At 35.4% G+C, this 21,215-nt stretch overlaps 1 protein-coding gene across 6 annotated transcripts in view; it reads right to left on the minus strand.

The window, feature by feature from the left end:
* Positions 1-21,215, minus strand: part of CREB1 (cAMP responsive element binding protein 1) — a 60,481-nt gene that overhangs the window by 6,508 nt on the left and 32,758 nt on the right. For all 6 annotated transcript variants that reach the window (XR_004299331.1, XM_032403614.1, XM_032403592.1 and 3 more), the window contains 3 exons: positions 17,677-17,819; positions 13,481-13,663; positions 11,319-11,469 (listed from right to left, as the gene is read on the minus strand). Coding sequence is in view for 5 of the 6 variants with exons in the window: in XM_032403614.1 (XP_032259505.1) it covers positions 11,319-11,469; positions 13,481-13,663; positions 17,677-17,819 (477 nt within the window). In the remaining variant the exon portion in view is untranslated. The remainder of the gene's footprint in view (positions 1-11,318; positions 11,470-13,480; positions 13,664-17,676; positions 17,820-21,215) is intronic.

The following is a 21,215-nucleotide window of genomic DNA, read 5'->3' on the forward strand; positions in this document are numbered from 1 at the left end:
TTATCGGGGTGCCTGGGTGGCTCAGTCGTTAAGCATCTGCCTTCAGCTCAGGTCATGATCCCAGGGTCCTGGGACTGAGCCCCACACCGGGCTCCCTGATCTGCGGGAAGCCTGCTTCTCCCTCTCCCACTCCCCCTGCTTGTGTTCCTCTCTCGCTGTGTGTCTCTCTCTGTCAAATAAATAAATAAAATCTTAAAAAAAATTTTTTAAATTATATCACTGTTTATTGATATGTTCTGTATCATACCTATAAAACTTGAAATTCTATCAATAACTAGGAAAATACTAAGGCTAAATGTCAGAGTGAAAAACATCCTAAATTAAATAGAAAAATCTCACCAATTCATCATTTCAGGGCATTAAAAAAAAGTCTAACATGAGTCTCTTCCACAAATGATGTTGAGAAAACTGTATATCCACATGCAAGAGAATGAAGTTGGATCCTTACCTTATACCACATACAAAAACTACTTGAAAATGGATTAAAGAGCTAAATGTAAGACCTAAAACTATAAAACTTCAGAGGAAAACGGGAAAAGCTTCAAGACACTGGATTGGCAGTGGTTTCTTGCTGTGCCACCAACAGCAGACAACAAGGGCGCCTGGGTGGCTCAGTTGGTTAAGCGACTGCCTTCGGCTCAGGTCATGATCCTGGAGTCCCTGGATCGAGTCCCGCATCGGGCTCCCTGCTCAGCGGGGAGTCTGCTTCTCCCTCTGACCCTCCCCCCTCTCATGCTCTCTGTCTCTCGTTCTCTCTCTCTCAAATAAATAAATAAAATCTTTAAAAAAAAAAAAAAACAAACAGCAGACAACAAAAGCAAAAATAAACAAATGGGGCCCCATCAAACTTAAAAACTTCTGTTCATGAAAGGGGACACAATCAACGGAGTGAAAAGGGAACCCATGAAATGGTAGAAAATATCTGCAAACCATATATCTAATAGGGACTTAATATCTAGGACATATAAAGAACTTTTACAACTTAACAAAATAACTCGATTAAAGAATGGGCAAAGGACCTAAATAGAAATTTCTCCAAAGAAGATATATAAATGCCTAACAAGCATATAAAAAGATGCTCAACACCAATCTAATTATTAGAGAAATGCAAATCAAAGCCACAATGAGATACCACTTCACACCCTTTAGGATGGCTACTATATTTACCCAAGACAAAATGAAAAACAAAACAACCCCCCCGCCAAAACCCAGACAGAAAATACTAAGTTTTGACCAGGATGTGAAGAAATGTGAACCGTGTGCACTGTTCACGGGCCGTAAAATGGCCCCGCCACCACAGAAAACACTATATTCCTTAAAAAATTAAAAATAGAGTTACCCTATAATCCAGCAATCCAATTTTTAGATATATATCCAAAGAACATAGAACAGGATATTGAAGAGATATGTGCATACCTATGTTCATAATAGCATTATCCACAATAGCCAACATGTAGAAGCAACCCAAGTATTCGTCAACACATGGATACATTTTTAAAACGTGTTATATACATACAAGGAATATTATTCAGCCTTAAAAAAGAAGGAAATCCCATCACATGCTACAACACAGATGAACCCTGAGGACATAATGCTAATAAGCAAAATGAGCCAGCTACAAAAGACAACTGTATGATTCCACTTACATGAAGTATCCAAAGTAGTCAAATTCATAAGAAAGAAAGTAGATGGTGATTGCTAAGGACTTGCAGAAGGGGAAAATGAGTGAATTTGTTTTTAATAGAGTTTCAGTTTTTCAAGGTAAAAAAGTTCCAGTTTTGCAAGGAAAAGTTCTGGAGATCTGTTGCACAACAATGTGAATATACTTACTACTACTGAACTGTATACTTAAAAATGGTTAAGATGGTAAATTTTTTTTTACCACAATTAAAAACTATTAAACTATTTTAAAAAAATCTAGCAGATTAAGAATAAAAAATATTTTTTAGTGAGCTACAAAGTCTAAACTGGTAAACTTTTTTAGCTCTATATGAATAAGGACCATATATTATATCCTAAGTCACTAGCTGAGGGACTGGCACAAGGTAGGTCCTTATTCCTGAGTGAACATTAAGAGGTGAAAGCAAAAGGTTCTAAATCTTTAAAAAATGGAAAAAAGCAGCAACTTACAATCACTCATTTACAAGAGTGCAGTACAGTACGGCACTTAAGAGTACTAGTAACTTCAGTGTCAGGTTCTTAGGTTTAAATGGTTACCTCTTACCAATTATATGACTGGAGGCAAATCACTTAACCTTAGTTTCCTGACTGTAAAACAGAGAAAATATTATCTACCTCAAAAGTTTTATGAGGATTAAAGGAATTAATATATAAGAAGTGCATGAAATAGTGGCTGGCATTTTGTAAATGCTATGTATGTGTTCGCTGTAATTATTTCTACATAACTCTAATGCCTTCATTAATGTCTTCATCCCCATACAGCCTATTGAGTCAGAAAAAAGAAGCAAGCTGACTTTTGGAATAAAAAAAAAGCTGCACCTAATGTTGTATTATCCATGACAGATATGGACAATATATAATCCACTGCATCACTGTACCACTGGTGAAAATTTTTTTTGGAAGGAATTAAAAATGGTCCAACATTCTAATGCACAGTGAAGATGACAAGCCAAGAAATGCTATGAGGCCACAAGTGATCTAAAGGATCACAATGGGAATGATTCCGAGGTCAATCTGGATGTTCTGTATGTAGTGAAGTCTAACAATATAGAGAGCAAGTAGGATGTATGTACACACTTACAAATCTACTTTTACTCAGGGCTGAGTCATCTTGTTTTCCTTGCTTTCTCCCCCATCATTTGAGAATTTACAGTCCACAAGCGCTCATATGAATGCTATATCTACATGCTAGTTTCCAAAAGTTAAACTAATATGATCCCATAGGTTAGTATCTCCTAATTTTGCTCTAGCAAAATCAGTATGCTATAGTGTTGTTAAAGATTAGGTTTCTCAAAAGAAAAAAAAAAAGAGGAACACTAGACTAAGAAAATTAACTTACTTCTTTAATGTAAGACCTTCGATCCTTTAAATATACTAAATGTGAATTGAGACTCTCTCCAGAGAGGAATTCTGACTAGCAACTTCCAAGCTGAGTATGACTATACAATACTTTTTTGGAGAAACACCAAATAAATTTCAAGTAATATACCGTCTTGCAGAATGATGCTGAAGTTAGGCACAGTTTAAAATAAACAACTTTGTGGGCACCTGGGTGGCCCAGTCAGTTAAGTGTCTGCCTTTGGCTCAGGTCATGATCCCACCATCCTGGGATTGAGCCCCACATCGGGCTCCCAGCTCGGCGGGAAGCCTGCTTCTCCCTCTCCCACTCCCCCTGCTTGTGTTCCTACTCTCTCTGTCAAATAAATAAATAAAATCTTAAAAAAAAATAATAAACAACTTTGGATACAAACTTAATATAGTATGATATAATAGCAAGAATTCTAAACTGAGGATCAGAAATCTTGGGTTCAGATCCTGGCTTTGAAACTAACTAGTTGTATAGCTTCCAACAGGTCCCAGGCAAGAACTATTTCATCATCTGCTTTTTTTTTAAAAAAAGGACTAATCAAGATGTCTTTAACTAGGACTGTTAGGTTTGTATTAAGGAGTATGAAAAATCAGGGAGTAAACCTACAATGTCATTCTAAAGCACCAATTTTGCTTAATGGGTCAGAGGGCTGGCAAGCATTTTCATATTTATAAAAGCATTATTATATTTTGGAGTTGGATATAGAATACAAATGAGCTTTAAAAATTTTAAAGAAATCCTTAGCTTAGGGAATGCTACTTAAAGCTTCTCAAAAATTTCTAGCTAAATATTTTAAAAAAAAAAAAAAAAAAGGAAGAAAATGAAAGGACTCTCCCAGCGGATTGGTCTGACAACATGGTGTGAAGATTAAATTGACCACTGATGTTTCTTCCAGTACAGAAATAGGATTTTATGATTTTAAGCATTCATGCAAACAGATGGCTTATAAATTCTGAAATTGATGTGATAGGCATATTTTTAGAAAAAAGTTCTTTCACATAATGTGTCTCAACATCCTCCTCCATTCACTGAACTAATTCTTTGTCTCTATATGATACTCTTACATTCTCTCCATTTTCAGCATCCTCCATAATTCCAAACTACCTGATTTTTTTCTCTTTTACCTTCAAAGAAGTTTATCAATTGTACTTTTTTTTTTAAAACAGCCAGTTTTTCATTTCACTGATTTTCCTCTATTGGTTTTCTCTTTTCGGTTCTATTGATTTTAATTTGCTCTTCTTTTTCTCGTTTCTTAAGATGGAAGTTAGGTTGGCAAACATTTTTTTGGTAAATATTTTTGGCTTTTCAGAACAAATGGGCTCTGTCACAACTACTGCTGTTGTAGCATGAAAGCAGCCTTGGATAGCACATATTTGAATGACCATGGCTATGTTCCAATAAAACTTTATTTATAAAAAACAGACAATGAGGTATAGTTTGCTAACTCCTGACATAGATGATTAAGACTTTGTTTTCTAACGTAAGTATTTAATGGTATAAATTTCTCCCTAAGCACTGACTGAACTGCTCCCACAAATTTTTGTCTTATTTTAATTTGCACTTAGTTCAAGATATTTCCTTTGAGGCTTCCTTTTTGACCTAAATGTTTGATACTTATTTAATTTCCACACAACTGGGGATTTTCCTGGATGCTTTATGGGCCAAGAACATATTTTGTGTTCTTTCTATTCTCTTAAATTAATAAGTGTCATAAAAATGCCATTAGGTACAGTTGGTTGATTATGTATTTCAGGTTCTCTCTATATTTATTTTCTGTCATCATTGAGAAAAGAATGCTGAAGTTTTCTTTTCTTTTTTCTTTTTTTTGGTGGGCAGCAAAGCAAGGTTTATTGAGCAATAGTAAAGTGATAGTACAAAGCTCCCGAAGAGGGAGGGGACCTGAGAGGGCTGCCCTCAAGTTTTCAACTATTCAATTCTCTGTTTCATCAGCTTTGGCCTCATTTATGTTAAAGCTGTTAGGAGCATACACATGTAGAATTACTATGTCTTTTTAGAGAAATGATCCTTTTATAAACATTATATAATGTCCTTTTTTTTATCCCTGACAATGTTCCAGCTTCCTTTTGATTGCTATTTGCATGGTCTATCCTTTTTTACTCCTTTCCTTCTAACTTATAACTATGCTTGATATTTGAAGTAAGATTCTTACAAACAGCATATAGTTAGGTCTTGGTTTTTTATTCTGTTTGGTCTTTTATGTGGGCTAGACCAGGTTTAGCCATCTATGACCCATGGGTCAAATCCACATAGTCTGTTTTTAATAATTTTTAAACTTCTAGCCAGACTAACCAAAAAAGTGAGAGAGAGAAAAACCAAATTTTCAATATGAGGAATAAAATCCCTATTAAACAGTCCTCCGCACTGCCCAAGAATATCACAACCAAAACCCCAGAAGTATTTAGGTATAAATCTAACAAAAAACGTGCAGGATCTATATGCTAAAACATGGAAAGTATACTGTGTTCATACAATGGAAGACTCTATTGTTTTAAGATATTAATTTTCCTCAATTTGATTTAAAACTCAACACAACCCTAATCAAAATCCCAGAAAACTTTCTTATAGACATCAACAAACCAATTCTAAAATTTTAATGAAAATGCAAAGGAACCAGAACAGCCAAAACAATTCTGTAAAAGAGCAGAGTTGGAGGACTCACACTGTCAAATTCCAAAACTTACTAGGAAGCTACAGTAGTCAAAACAGCATGGTGTTGGCTAAAGGATAAACACAAAGACCCATTAAACAAGGTAGCCAGAAACAGGCCCACACAAATATGGTCAAATGATTTTTGACAAAAGTGCAATGGCAATTCAATAAAGGATAATCTTTTTAACAAATGTGTTGAAACAAATGTATGTCCACACATAAAAAATGAACCATGACACACCTCACACCTTATACAAAAGTTAATTCAAAAGGGATCATAGACCTAAATGTAAAACATAAATTGTAACACTTGGTACAGACCAACTGGAACTCATACATTGCTGGTGGAAATGCCCAATGATATAGCCACTTTGGAAAACAATTTGGCAGTTTCTTATAAAGCTAAATATACACTTACCATTCTACCTGGCCAGCCCACTCCTAGGTATTTACTCAAGTGACCCGAAAGTTCATATTAACTCCTGTATATATTTATAGTAACTTCATTCATAACCCTCCAAAACTGGAAACTATGATGAACACCAAGGTCAATAGATAAACAAACCACAGGATATGGGTACAATGGAATACCAGGGATAAAACCAACTACTGATCCATTAACACTCAATAAATCTTGAATGCATTTTGCTAAGTGAAAGAAGCGAGATCCTAAAGGCTACATACAGTGTATGATTTCAATTATATGAGATTCTGGAAAAGGCAAAATCCTGAGGATAGAAAACAGTTCAGCGGCTTCGAGTCTGGGAAAGGGGGCAGAAGCAGACTACCATGGGTATCAAAGAGATTCATTCTAGGGTGGTGTAACTGTTTTGTAAGGCACTGTGGGGGTAGAAACATGGCACCATACATCTGTCAAAACTAAAAGAACTATACAGCATAAAAAGTACATGCAATCCCAGAACTGAATGAAGATGGTGACGAATCTAACCATACTACAAACGTGTGATATAATCTTACTGAAGAGGGTGGAGAAAAAAGAACAGACCTAAATAGCTTTGAAAACAGTCCTTTCACTGGTACTTTAAGGCTAAAAACAAAAAGAACTACATAAATACTGTATTGTATTTGGTAAATTTGTTTCTCACAGGTATACAAGTTAGCAACTCTGTAACTATTTTAAATGTACACTAGAGTTAAACAAACATGTAAATAAACTATACTTAATGGGAAGCCAAGTTTCTATGAATCTGCCTATTCATATCCTTAACTCATTAGTCTTCTAACTTGTTAAGTGTTTCTAGTTTGTTGTTTGCTTTTCTACTTTATCTTTCTCTTGGCTAAACAGAGGTTTTATATTTTCATACAGTCAAACCTACCTAACCTTTACGTTTATTACTTTTGCCTTTAGGAAATCTATTAAAATACTCCTACATTCTAAAATTATAAGACAAGGATGGTGGGTTGCATTACTTTCATAATTTTTTATTCCTTCCTCCCTGTGGGAAGAGCATACATTCCCACTCCACTGACATTGAGCTTGTCCTTGCCTGTATTTTGGCCAATGGTACATAAGTGGACATGATGTTCATCACCATCAAGGAGAGGATTTAAAAAACACTGCCTTTTTTCCTTTTCTACAAAAATGACATGCCTCAAAAAAGGTGCTCCTCCTCTAGCTGGAGCTAGTGGAAGAGAGGCACGGCAGCTGGCTTGCAGCTGTCCAATGTAATGTGAGAAAGCAATTCTGTTGTTCTAAAACACTGAGATTTTGGGGTTTCTGTTGTTGTTACTGCAGCAACAAAAATTAATATAACAACCATCTATTCTTTCTTTTAGACCGCTTATCACTTCTCTTCATTTCTGAGTAAATGGTAATTTGGACAGTGTAGAATTTGGGGATCATAACTTTTTCATCAAAGTTCAATTTAAGATAGGCTGTGTTTGAGGTACATATAAGGGACATTCATCCTAGTGAGTATGTTCAGAAGGAGAGCGCTCCCCTATCTTTTCCACTGAAGTGTACCCCTAATGGCAGAGGAAACCAAAATGGGGATTCTGGGGACAGAGCCCAAAGCAATCACTGCTGGTGTGAATTTCTTTTAAATCTCTTACCTTAAAAATATTTATTTCTCCCTAATTTTTGAGCAAGATAAACATTCGAGGAAAGTATTCCATGTTTACCTCTTGGGGCTACATTATCTCCAGCACACTGTCATGTGCTCTGGTTTAAGAAGCACAGCAGGAGAGAGTTGCATACTGAAATCTCAGAATTAACATGTCCATAGGGCTTTGGCACCAGACACAGGCTCAAATCTCAGTGCTACCAATTTAAAAAAAAATTTAAAAGATTTTATTTTTAAGCAATCTCCACAATGTGGGGCTTGAACTCACAACCCCAAGATCAAGAGTCACATGCTCTACTGACTGAGCCAGCCAGGCACCCCGTACCAATTTCTTTAAAGGTGTGATCTTTGGCAAGATATTTAACTTCTTTCTGAACTATAGCTCCTCTGTAAAGTGGAGGTAAGCTTCTACCTCATTGTAGGCAATATAAAGTATGTAAAGAAACTACGTGCAATGTCTAGCATAAACTAGCCCTTAATAAATAGTATCTCAGGAAAAAGGTCAAAGCCAGAATATAGAATTAGAAGGTATCAGCATATAGTTGATGCCTGAAATACACAGGTATGATTGAACGTTCCAAGGGAAAACTTCAAAAGTAGTCAGAAAACTGGGTGAATAAACCAAAGAAGAGTTCAGGAGAATGAGAAGTCAAAAGTGTCAAATATTTCACAAAAGTATAATGAAATGAAAAGAGAGTACCAGATTGCCAAGTGGGAGGGACTCTGTATCTTTTAAAGATGTAAGAGTGCTATGGTGAGCACAGAAGCCAGATTTTAATGAATGGAAGTTGGAAAAGTAGAAGCAGCAGTAATGTGGGAATAAAAGGAAAAGGGAACTATAGCAGCGTCAATGGGAAGTTTCCTTATAATGAAACTAAATCCAAGCAAAAGTATTTTTATTAAAGAGTCCATGCTAAATCAGGTAGCTTCCCTGAAGATTTCAGACCAGCAAAGGTTGTTAGGAACTGTAGCTATGTCCCTAACTTGGTTGGGGCGGGGAGGGGGGGGGGAGGAGGGGGGTGATATATAAACTAAAAAAATAATGGAAAAAAGAAATTTGGTCTGCTAGTCAAATGAACAAGTGTTCATAAATGGGCAGCTCTCTGCTCCATACAACAGAGCAGACAAGAAGCCATGGTGCTGCCTCCTCACCCACCCACTAATTAGTCTTTTCTATATAAGGGGAAACGTCTCTGGAGCGCCTGGGTGGCTCAGTCGGCTGAGTGACCCACTTGGTTTCAGCTCAGGTCATGGGAGCAAGCCCTGAGTCAGGCTCCGTGCTCACTGGGGAAGTCTGCTTGAAGATCCTCTCCCTCCGCCCTTCCCCCACTCGCACTCTCTCTCTGAAATGGATAAATCTTAAAAAAAAAGGGGGGAGGGAACGTTTCTGTCCCACAGAACCAACTACATGGACACAACATGAAGTCCTTCTACTGTTTTTATAATCAAGAAAGTTTATTTTCCATCTGATTGCTCTGCTGTGTCTTGCTTAGAACTGGTTTCTTTAGTAAGTGCTACTGTCTTAAGTTTTAAAACCTGGCCTTTACTTAAGACTTCCTAATCAGACTTGCTTCTAATTTTAGAAAGGGTTAAACATTTCTTTACAAACATTTTGAAGCTGGAAAGATCTAAATTATAAAATAAATTTTGTATTTAAAATACATTTAAATGAATGCAGCTTTTGATGCTTCTGTTTACAACACCTAAGAAAAATCTCAGACTGATGGAGCACAAATAAAATAAGCCACTTGGCTTATTTCCAACTCTTTCCCTAATATCCGAGAAAAAGTCCTGCCATTTCCCATAGCTTAGATGTCATTTACTGACACTCTATAACAGCTAGGAGTATTTCAGGGACAAAAGAGGTTGTTGAGCTGAGTGGAAACATGAAACTTCATAAAAACAAACATTTTGATAGAGTACTATAGGTAAAGTGCTTTGAGAGGAATATTTGTCCCACAGAACAGCCGTTTGGATGGGTGGCAGTATCTCGTTTTACAAAGAAAACGGAGGTTTGAGGGTTAGTATGTTCTTCCAAAGTCACAGCAAAAAGAGGAGATCCAGGACTTGAATCCAGACTGTCTAAATTCAATCCCTATTTCTTTTACTTTATCACAGTGTTTGAAAAATCTTGGGGTCAAGAACAGAGGAATATTTTCACCAATTTCAAATTTTATCTTTAATATATCTTTATTTTCATTTTCTATGGTTTGTCTTAAGTCATTCTATATTAAATCCTAAGCTAAATATTTAAATCCTAAACTAAATAAAAATACTGAAGTAAATACAATAAAAACATTTTATTGGCTTTTCTGGGGGGGAGGGTCAAAGGGAGAGGAAGAGAAAGAGAGAAAATCTTAAGCAGGCTCCACACCCAGTGAGGAACCCAATGTGGGGCACCATCTCACAACCCTGAGATCATGACCTGAGCCAAGATCAAGAGTTGGATGCTTAACCAACTCAGCCACCCAGGCGCCCCTTACTGGTTTTTTGGATGACAAAACCATTTACAGCTGTGAATTTACTTTATGAGAATTACTTTGCCCACATTTCATAGATTTGTTGTGTAGCACTTTCATTGTTGAAGACTAACTCTATTTTAAGATTTTGTTTAAGAACAAGGTATTCTTAGGGGCGCCTGGGTGGCTCAGTCGTTAAGCGTCTGCCTTCAGCTCAGGTCATGATCCCAGGGTCCTGGGATCGAGCCCCACATCGGGCTCCATGCTCCGCAGGAAGCCTGCTTCTCCCTCTCTCACTCCCACTGCTTGTGTTCCCTCTCTCACTGTGTCTGTCTCTGTCAAATAAATAAATAAAATCTTTAAAAAAAAAAAAAAAAAAAAGAACAAGGTATTCTTAGATTTAATCTGTTTTTGAAGAATCTTTAGGTGTTAAATTGTCGATTTTGAGTAAAGATGATATTCATTAAAACATGGACTGGCCATTATACATCTTTATTTTAAATAAACTTAATATTAATTTTAATATACATACTTGAAACTCTTGATCTTCTTGAACAATACTATTCATGAAAAGAAACAATATTTAAATAACCTAGCTTGTTAGAGCATAGTGAAAATATAGCAGAGTTGTGTATTATATCTTCCATGGAGAAATTACACAAAAGAAAACTATGATTAAAGATTGACCCATGGGACACCTGGGTGGTTCAATTGGTTAAGCAGCTGCCTTGGGCTCAGGGTCCTGGGATTGAGCCCCACACTGGGCTCCCTGCTCAGTGGGGGGCCTGATTCTCCCTCTCCGCTCCCCCTGCTTGTGCCCTCTCTGTCAAATAAATAAATAAAATCTTAAAAAAAATAAAGACTTGACCCACAATCCCATTAGCCACTTCATAAGTGCAGCTTATTAAATAAAGTTTTTTTAGCAAGATCCATCAATTCTACCAGAAAAAAATTCATTGCAAAGATCCTATTATCAGAAGAAGTAAAAGACACATGTCTGACAGAATCTGAAGATGACCTGACCTACCACAACCTAAGTAAATGCAACGTATGTACCTGTTCTTCATTAGGCGAACCTCTCTCTTTCGTGCTGCTTCTTCAGCAGGTTGTGTAGGAAGTGCTGGGGAGGATGCCATAACAACTCCAGGGGCAATGGTGCTAGTGGGTGCTGTGCGAATCTGGTATGTCTGTACATCTCCAGAGGCAGCTGAAAAGAAAAACAGGGAACAGGGCGTAAGACACTGAAGCACTGTGACTCGGTAAAACTACGTGTGTCAATCATCAATTTAAACATACATTTTGGACTGGAAGGGAAAAAAAGGAACATGATTCTAACTAAAACACTGAAAAAATCAGCACTTTTTGGGTCATTACTGACAAATAATTTCCAATTTAATATATTTATTAGTATAGACACTTGGGTGAAAGAGGACTTAACCTATGTCTGCCGGGTCTTGTATTTACGTTTCATTGGAATGCAGTTCTATTCTGTTGTTAACATGCTTACCAACCTTAAGTCTAAAAGATAAGTAGGGCACAGCTTGGATGATCTTCCTAGATAGAGTATACTCCTCAATGTCTTCCTTTGATATTGGTAAATTCATATTAAAAAATTTCAAGTAGACTCTTGCCACGACATAAAAACGACCATGATTTTTCATAAAATAGCGAAATGGGAGAGAAAATAAAGCATTATGGTCAACTATTATAAATTTCTAATTGAAACAAAACTGAAAGTATGAAAAAGTGTACCACTTGATGCCAATTATATTACTTGTTTTAATGTAAATGCTAATTGCTCAATAAATGAAAGTTTATTTTTCTAAGTGATCCATCACTTGTAAAAAGAAACACAATCATTATCTGTCAAACTGCTTCTAAAAACAGCTTAGTAATATGCCCTCCTAAGAATAAAGAACCTAACATTATCTGAGAGAATTTGAAGGTCTTTATAAAATTATCCATATTTGTTATTAATATCAATTAAAATGTGTAGTTTGAGTGGAAAAGATTTATATACTAAACATGTTACCATCTTCAAACTGACGTTCAGAATTCAAATTCACTGACATCCTGCTTTACAATTTTTGAGTACCTGCATGTAAAGTGAAAAGGTGTTTTACTCCCATTAATAAGCAAAATATTATCTTCTTCAAATATTATTTGTTTAGTAACAAAATATGTTCTGTAAATACATTAGGGCCTTTAAAAACAAATGACTCTCTAGTTGGTGTTTTAGGATTATTCAAAAATTATCATCCATGGTGAAGGGGTAACAATGGTCATTATTTAACAGAGGCAAAATATATTATTATTAATAAAAATATTTTTAGATACAGATTTTTAACATTATTTCCTCAATATGCAAATTTCAATCTGGCATAAATCATATTAAAATATTCAAATGGATTCAAAGAAAAATGGTCAACTCCTATCCATAGAGATTCCTAAAGCAAGAAAATAAAAAAAATAAAACAATACAGAAAAAAAGCTATTTCTATAGTTCATCAAGGATTTAACTACTACTTTTTCTCTACAGACCAGTAGACCTGCATACTGGTATAAGAATTTTCAGAACACTGTTTTCATTTGAAATAAAAAATGATGATCTTAGAAATGAGGATGTAAATTTCTTTTGAATAAAAAGCAGAGAAACAGAATTTTGAACCTTCAAAAAAATATATATATTTTTTAAAGTAGGCTCTACACCCAACATGAGGCTTGAACTCACAACCCCAAGATCAAGAGTTACATGCTCTACCAACTGAGCCAGCCAGGCACCCAGAACCTCCAGAGATTCTCACCAGTGATTTAGTATAACTCTTTATTTGACACATTAAAAAAAAAAAAAAATGAGGCCCAGAGAGGTGAGTCTTACTCAAGATCACATAGCAAATCTATGCAGTTAGATCTAGAATCTAGCTTTCCTAACTCCTGACTTCACTGTTTTGCCCTGTAACCTACTCTGTTTCTCCTATCCCCAAATGCTAGAAGTGTTAAAGATGTTATATTTTTAAAACTGAAAACAGTTGTTTTTATGCCATGACATTTGGGTCCAACTGGAATAATGGAAGAGTTCACGGAGAACATTATCTATAATGAAAAAAATTAACTACATTTTCATAGTGTTTTACAGTATCATACTTACTTTTTCTGAGTTTATAAAATTTTAACCTTTCAAAGAATTTACCACACTTGTGAATTCTGAATTCTCTTACCTTGAACAACGACTTGGTTGCTGGGCACTAAGATCTGCTGTCCATCAGTGGTCTGTGCATACTGTAGGATGGTAGTACCCGGCTGAGTGGCAGCTGCATTGGTCATGGTTAATGTTTGCAGGCCCTGTACCCCATCGGTACCATTGTTAGCCAGTTGTATTGCTCCTCCCTGGGTAATGGCAACTAAAACCCAATGGATTTTATTGTTATCAGTTTAATTAATACCATATAAGACTTTTACAACACACTAAATTCAAAGTAGAATAATGTGTAAGACATAATCTAGGAGAAATTATTATAGCAAATAATACTGCCAAGAAAGATTTGGTATACTCAAGTACCTTTCTGCTCAGGAAACCCACATCCAATTGCTATAATACAAATGCACTCTATGAACTGTATTATAATTTATAATAATATCCATTAACAATTTTTTAAAAGAATAAATGAGAAGATGTTAAATTCCTTTCAAAGTTGTTTGGTTCAGAAGAGGTACCACTTTGTGATCCATACTTCCTTTATTCTAGCCTTAATTATGCAATATTTTGTTTAATATTCGCTGTTCCACTAGCAAATAAATTTCTTGAAAGTAGGAAATGTGATTTTTCTTCTCTACTTTCATGTACTTGGCACAGAAATGGGCAGTAACAGGCACCCAATAAATGGTTGTTTTAATGAATAATTAATAAAACCAGTTCAGTAGTGCATTCTGTTCTCTAACTCTAACTCTAGCAATGCATAAACTCTAAGTTACATATCCATGCATTCTCACACAGGATCCTTTGATTATTCACTAATTAACCACACTGTCATTCATCTGTTATGAAGTAATCAACTTTGGTTCATACTAAAAGATATTTCACTTTATTAAAAATTGAATTCACCTTTATGCTACCGTACATGGAAAAAGTTAGTAGAAAGAAGTTGGTTATTATTTTATTTGAACAAAGCAATCCTTCAGATACTAGCATCAAGATAGGTGGTTGGAGCCTCTCTAGACACTCTCCCTCTTAAAGTTTTCTGGAAAGAGGACTAAAAATCACAATATTACATACAAAATTGCATAATGGATTTTAACTTAGTAAGTCAACAAATGTGTGATTTACGCATGGTTACTTTTTTTTTTGTCTGTTAGAAGGGAATTATTTGAGATCATTTGTTAGCCAGCTCTAGGCAACTAATATCCCAAGTCATCTATATAAGGAAAATTGATTATCTACTGTTCGATCAAGAAATAGTAACAGTAAATAAGTATGATTTGGTTTAGCAAATGACACCTATGGAAATTAAGATACTGGTATATACAATCCATTCACTTTAGCCATTTCCATAAGTTTTACTTATCTTAGACAATTAAAAAGGAATATGTAAGAACTATTTTGAGATTAATATTGCAGGTAACTTGAAGGAATCAGAAGATTAACAGAATTAAACCACCATTTCTCATATAGAGTTAATAAGCAAATTCCACTGCATTTAACATACACAGCTTTCTTCTTGGCTATATACAATAAACTCAAGGTGGGAGAAAAGAAGTAGGAAACTAGATATCAGGACACCTGGGTTCTTAGTCCAGACTCTACCACTAAACTGTTATTTGAATTTGTTATCTCTTCTATAAAAATAAAAATACCTGGTTCTAGCCACTAAGTACAATTATAAAAATCAAATGAGTTCATGTATGTGAAAGTATTCTGAAAATGGAAGTCCGATCCTTTCAGATGTATTTTTCTCTATAATATATATTTATATACTTGATTATTCCAGAAGGATTTGAGATGGCTTTCAATGAAACTAAATTCATTAAAACAAGAAGAGGAAGCTAGAAGTCAAGTAACTGATGGGTCTCTACCACAGAGATTCTACCAGAAAATCTAGAGGAAGAAGAGAATACAATTAAACTTATCTGAGATTCTGAGTAGTGAAAGTAAAGAGGAAAACACCATGGGTTACAGTTGTATTTAGTGAAACAAAAAATGCAAGTTTAAAAAGACAGACACATTGTTTCTACCTTAGAATAGAATTTCTCAAATAAAACTTTATCAGGAACAGTGAACCAAGTAATGGATAAAACTACTAACTGCATTTAAAATTTGAAATTTAAAAAAATAACCAACTTATGGAAGGAATACAAACTGGTGCAGACATTGGGAAAGGAAGTTGGGCAGGATGTGCTTTGATTCAACAATTCCACTCTTTGGATGCTATTCCACTGAGACGCTACTACATATATAAGAATGTTCACGTCACAGTGTTTGAAACAGTAGAAATGTCTTAAGTGTTCATCAGTGTGTGTGTGGGCGGGGAGGGAATATTTAAGGGGGAGGGAATGTTTAAATAAAAGTTATATAGTGAAACACAATATAGCTGTTAAAGAAATATATATCTGTATGTATACATTTGTCTATGGTATACTAATAATGTAGGTCTCACTTGTATCAAAATACATGGTAATATATTTATGTATGAACAGAATAAAAAAGAATGGATAGATATATACCAAACTTTTAACTACTGCGGAGAGATGAAAAGGATTATAAGTTAAGAAATATATAATGTTGTATATATTTAAGTAGTCATTTTATTGATTCTTAATGACAATCAAGAACATGTTACATCAATTCCGTCAAGGCTCTATGTGTAAATGAGGGATAAAGATAATGTAATAAAACTTTAAAAATATGAAAGTATTAACCTTTTAAAACTAGCAATTTTCAGTTGCTGGAAGAGAGTGGTGTGTCAAATAAAACATACACATTTCTAAATTTCACTTCCCCATTTGACATTCTGATATGCCTATTTCCAAAAGAGCATGCTTTCTCCTGCAAGTGAGAATCCCTGCAGTAAGTGAATCACTGTCACTAACAGGAGTATGCTGTATCCCTCAGGATTCTGTTGTGGCAGGGGAAAAGTAAAGTTCATGTATCAATGTCTTAGCATGCACACATCTGGAATAATTCCAATTATTTGGATATAAGGCTAAAAATACACACATCCATGTCCATAGATAGTACCTGTTTATCTCTGTCAACAAAGAACTCAAGAAGGAAAAAGGGGACTGAACTCCAGGAAGTACAGAGTGGACAAGAAGCTTAGTCAAAAATGCTGTCCTTCTGCTCACTTTCAAAAGTTTCAACTTTGGGAGAACTAAAAAGTCTGGTACTTGGGAATCTGTTTTTAATACAGTTAGAATGCAAGTTAGTTATGTAAACCAAGGTTGAGCTATACTGTGAAAACTATTAATGGGGAGTCAAACTTTTATACACATTCCTGACACAGACCACCCCAGGGTATTAGAAAATTAATGCAACAAGGGAGTGTCAAGGTGTACATTTAATTTGTAATAAGGAGGAAAGGGGGAAAACTACATAATGGGAAGTACTGGATTTAATGAGCAAATCAAAATGAAGAAATCTATGTAAGAGGCACTCTGGGAGTCAAAAGGTATTGGGCACAGATAGAAAAACATACCATTCACACAAATGCCTCTGATCAAACAAAAGCACAACTGGAAAGACCTTGTTAACAGATTTGGGTGAAAGATAAGAAGAGAGAGCTAAGTGTCGGACAGAAACATGACAGAACTGGAAACTTCGATAATTTTGCACAAAGAATCTTTGCTTTCTGTGAGCCAATTTCAGCAGTCCTTATGTTTATGTTACCAAAATTCACTACATTACCTTTCATATTAAAAAGAATAATTGAATGTGCTGGTAGACTGTAACCAAGCCTCTCAACCCCCACCACAAAACATTAAATATGATTTTAAAATGCTACTTTTAGAAGGGAAGATGAATTAATAAAATAGATGAATAGTGAGACCATTTTTGTCTTTAAACATAATCAAAAAATGGTTATCTTATCTGAAAAAGTATTTCCTTTATTAACATCATATATTACACAAGGACTAAAATCTAGAGTTTCAAGCAGTGGTTCAAAAAACTTCCAAGACTCTCCTGGCATTTGCACAAAACAAAGGACCACTTGAAGGGCTAACATGCTTGAGCAATCCTAACAAAAACCCTGAAGAAAAAGAAAACACTTCTGTTACAGAACTCTGCATACTGAACAGTAAAGGAAATATAATAATGGCATCCAAGACTGAGAAAAGGGTTGGCACTTCAGGATTCCTTTAAGGAGAATGCAGCCATTAGTTTTTAATCTCACTTTCCAAAGCAGAAATATCTTTTACTCACTATACTGTCCGCTGCTAGTTTGGTAAATCGGAGTTGGCACCGTTACAGTGGTGATGGCAGGTGCTGAAGTCTCCTCTTCAGACTTCTCTTCTTCAATCCTTGGCACTCCTGGTGCATCTGAAGATAAGTCATTCAAAATTTTCCTAGAAAAATAGAAAACTATATTAACTAAAATGAAAAACATTTATTGGCTAAATATATATAATACGAAAAGAAAATGGGCAGAAAGCTGCTACTGCTTAGGACAGCAGTTTAAAGATTGTATTCATTTATTTATTTATTTGAGAGAGAGTGGGAGGGGGAAGGAGCAGAGGGAGAGGGACAAGCAGATTTGGTGCTAAGTGTGGAGCCCCACACAGGGCTCAATCTCACGAACCTGAGATTATGACCTGAGTTGAAATCAACTGATTGAGCCACCCAGGTGTCCCAGGACAGCAGTTAAAAATTTAAGAACAAGAATAAACCATACGTGGATGAGAAATCTGTATGTCAAAATGAAATCATACGGGGACTAGAAAAAAAAAGGGATGAATTTCTCTTTAATCTGAATGAAAATGAAGGCTGTGATTGGAAATCTAGGTGTAAGCAGAGATTAATAACACTGACTACAGAAAAAAAATCCTTTTGCAGGGCAAAGAACACCAAAAACAAAGTTAAAAGATGATCAACAATACTAGGAGAAAAGGTTTACATATATTACAGATAAAGGGCCAATATCCTCAATATATAAAGAACTCATAAAAATTTAGGCAAAAAAAAAAAAAATTAAATAAAGACCAAAAACCTGATTTTAAACTTCTCAACTCTCAGATTGGTAAAAAGTAAAAAAAAAGTTCAACAGTATATTCTGTTAGCAAAGCTGTGAGAAAACAGACACTCTCACTGTTGTTGAGTATAAAATTGGCACAACCCTTATGGAGTAAATTTGGTGACAGGTAACAAAACTATGTTTACAGAGCAATCTTACTTCCAGGAATTTACCCTTAAGATATACTCACTACAGTACAAAAATACATACATAAGGTTATTCATGGTAGCACTGTTTGTAACTGCAAAATATGGGAAACAATCTATATGCCTCTACATAGGAGAATGGCTGAATAAACTACAGTTCATCCAGAAACTGGGTATAGCATGGTACCTTTTTTATAAGAAAGAAAGTGAAATATATGTATTTGCTCTTCTACTGAAGAAGGAACTCAGAAAGGATAATACCAGATGGAGTTTAATGAGATTACTTAATCTACTGGGATTGATAAGAAGTAAAAAAAAGATAGAAAAATTGGGGGGGGGGCACTTGTGAGTGTATTTTTTTGTACAATTCTGACGTTTTAAAGAACCATGTTCATGTTTCACATATTAAAAAATAATATCAACACAGATGGGGGAAAAATTCTTAAAATGGAATACAAATAAAAAAAATGAACCTGACCATACTTCAAATGAGTAACATAATCACAGAAGAGGGGGAAAAAACCCAACCCAAGTAATTTCTGACATCTTAAACTTCTAACAAACCAGTATGAATTAATAACTTAGCTTCAATGTCTACCCAAACCCTGCCCCTTTATGTTGCTATAGTCACAATTTCATTTTCATACACTGTGTGCTCATTAACAAATTCATAATTATTGTTTTATGCATTTGTCTTTCTAATCACATAGGAAAAAAAGAAGAGTTTCAAAGCAAAGTATTATAATACTGCTTTTATATTTACCCATGTAATTACCTTTACTGGAATTGTAGAAAATATTCTACTATTATCTCTTTCAATATTTCTTTTGGCCCAATTTCCTCTCTGGAAATTCTGTAAGTGCTTCTTCTACTGGAGCACCTCACTCTATTCCCCATGACTTTTCACCTGTCTTTCCCGCTTTCTCCGTATTTCTGTTCTCTATTCTGAGTTACTTTCTTAGTTCCCTTCCAGTTTACCAATTCTCTCATCAGCTACTCATATCTAGTTTATCCCACTTACTGGTTATTGTTTTTCTTAATTCCACTAATTGCATATCTCATTTCTCAGACTTGTTACTCATTTCTTTTCCACATCTGCTTGTTTTCATTTCAATAGGAGTTTAGTAACTCCTATTCTTACCATAAGGATGATTTTCTCTCCCTTACCTCTTTTCGAATGAGAAATACAACTATTTTAAACAGCTTATAGACTGACAACTGGTCTCAACTCTGGCGGGCGCCTGGGTGGCTCAGTCGGTTGAATGTCTGACTCTTGGTTTTGGCTCAGGTCGTGATCTCATGGGTTAGATCTCATGGGTCGTGGGATGGAGGCCTGCATGGGGCCCTGCATTCAGTGGGGAGTCTGCTTGAATATTCTCTTTCTCTGCCCCTTCCCCCATGCGTTCACTCTCTCTTTCTCAAGTAAATAAATAAATAAATCTTAAAAAAAAAAAAAAGATCAACTCTGGGCATCACTGCTCTAGAGCACCATTTCAAACTTTAGCATTGAAAAGCACTTGAAGAACATGTTAAAAGAGATCTTGGCTCCCCACCCCACAGATTCTAATTCATTAGGTATGGGGTAGGGGCCTGAGAACTTGCACTTCTAACCAGATTCTGATTTGCCAGTGTGGTCTCTGGACCACATTTTGAATAGTACTGGTCCTCAGCACAACGTTTTTCAAACTTAGGTCACAACCCATATGTTTGCCATAAAAGCGTTATGTAAGTTGCAACCAATGTAAAACAAATATAAAACAGCTAAACATCACACAATAAGGGTGAGTACTGCTGTATATTTTGCTTCAGACGCCTATACATATGTGTGTACCTATATATACACCTATATATATAGGTATATATAAATGAATATAGACAACTGTATCTATATAGAGAAAAATGTAAAGATGTTTCTTATTGTGGATTGCGGTAAAAAATAAAAGTTTAAAAGCTACTACTCTAGACCTGCAAATAAATCTCCTCTTTTGCATGAAGCCAATGATCATTTCTTGTCTTCTCTTTTTAGTATCTAATATTGTTGCTCCAGACCACGTTGGTCATTCTTGTATCTTAGAGATACATTTCACTTTCTCTTACAGAAAATATTCCAGATGTGGTCTGAGCAGTGAGATTAATTCCTTCCCTTAATCTAGACACTAGGTTTTTACCAATGTAGCCTTTGGTATACTGGCTTTTTTGGCAACTATATATATATATAACTTAATGGTAATTAAGGAACATAACTATCTTTTAAAAATGAATTCTTAAAAAAAAAACCAACAAATTCTTAATCCAGAATCTTGTACTTAAAGAACTGGTTTTATTTTAAACTCAAGTTCAGAAATTTTGTAATTATCACCAACAACTAAGTGTTTCCCTTGGCTGCTCTGATCTTTTTTTTTTTTTTTAAAGATTTTATTTATTTGACAGAGAGAGAGAGTTAGCGAGAGCAGGAACACAAGTGGGGGTGTGGGAGAGGGAGAAGCAGGCTTCCCGCTGAGCGGGGAGCCCGATGCAGGGCTCGATCCCAGGACCCCGGGATCATGACCAGATGGCTGAGCCGAAGGCAGACGCCTAACGACTGA

The sequence above is a fragment of the Phoca vitulina genome, unplaced genomic scaffold (assembly GCF_004348235.1).
Source record: "Phoca vitulina isolate PV1807 unplaced genomic scaffold, GSC_HSeal_1.0 scaffold1, whole genome shotgun sequence".
In the NCBI taxonomy this organism is placed as follows: Eukaryota; Metazoa; Chordata; class Mammalia; order Carnivora; family Phocidae; genus Phoca; species Phoca vitulina.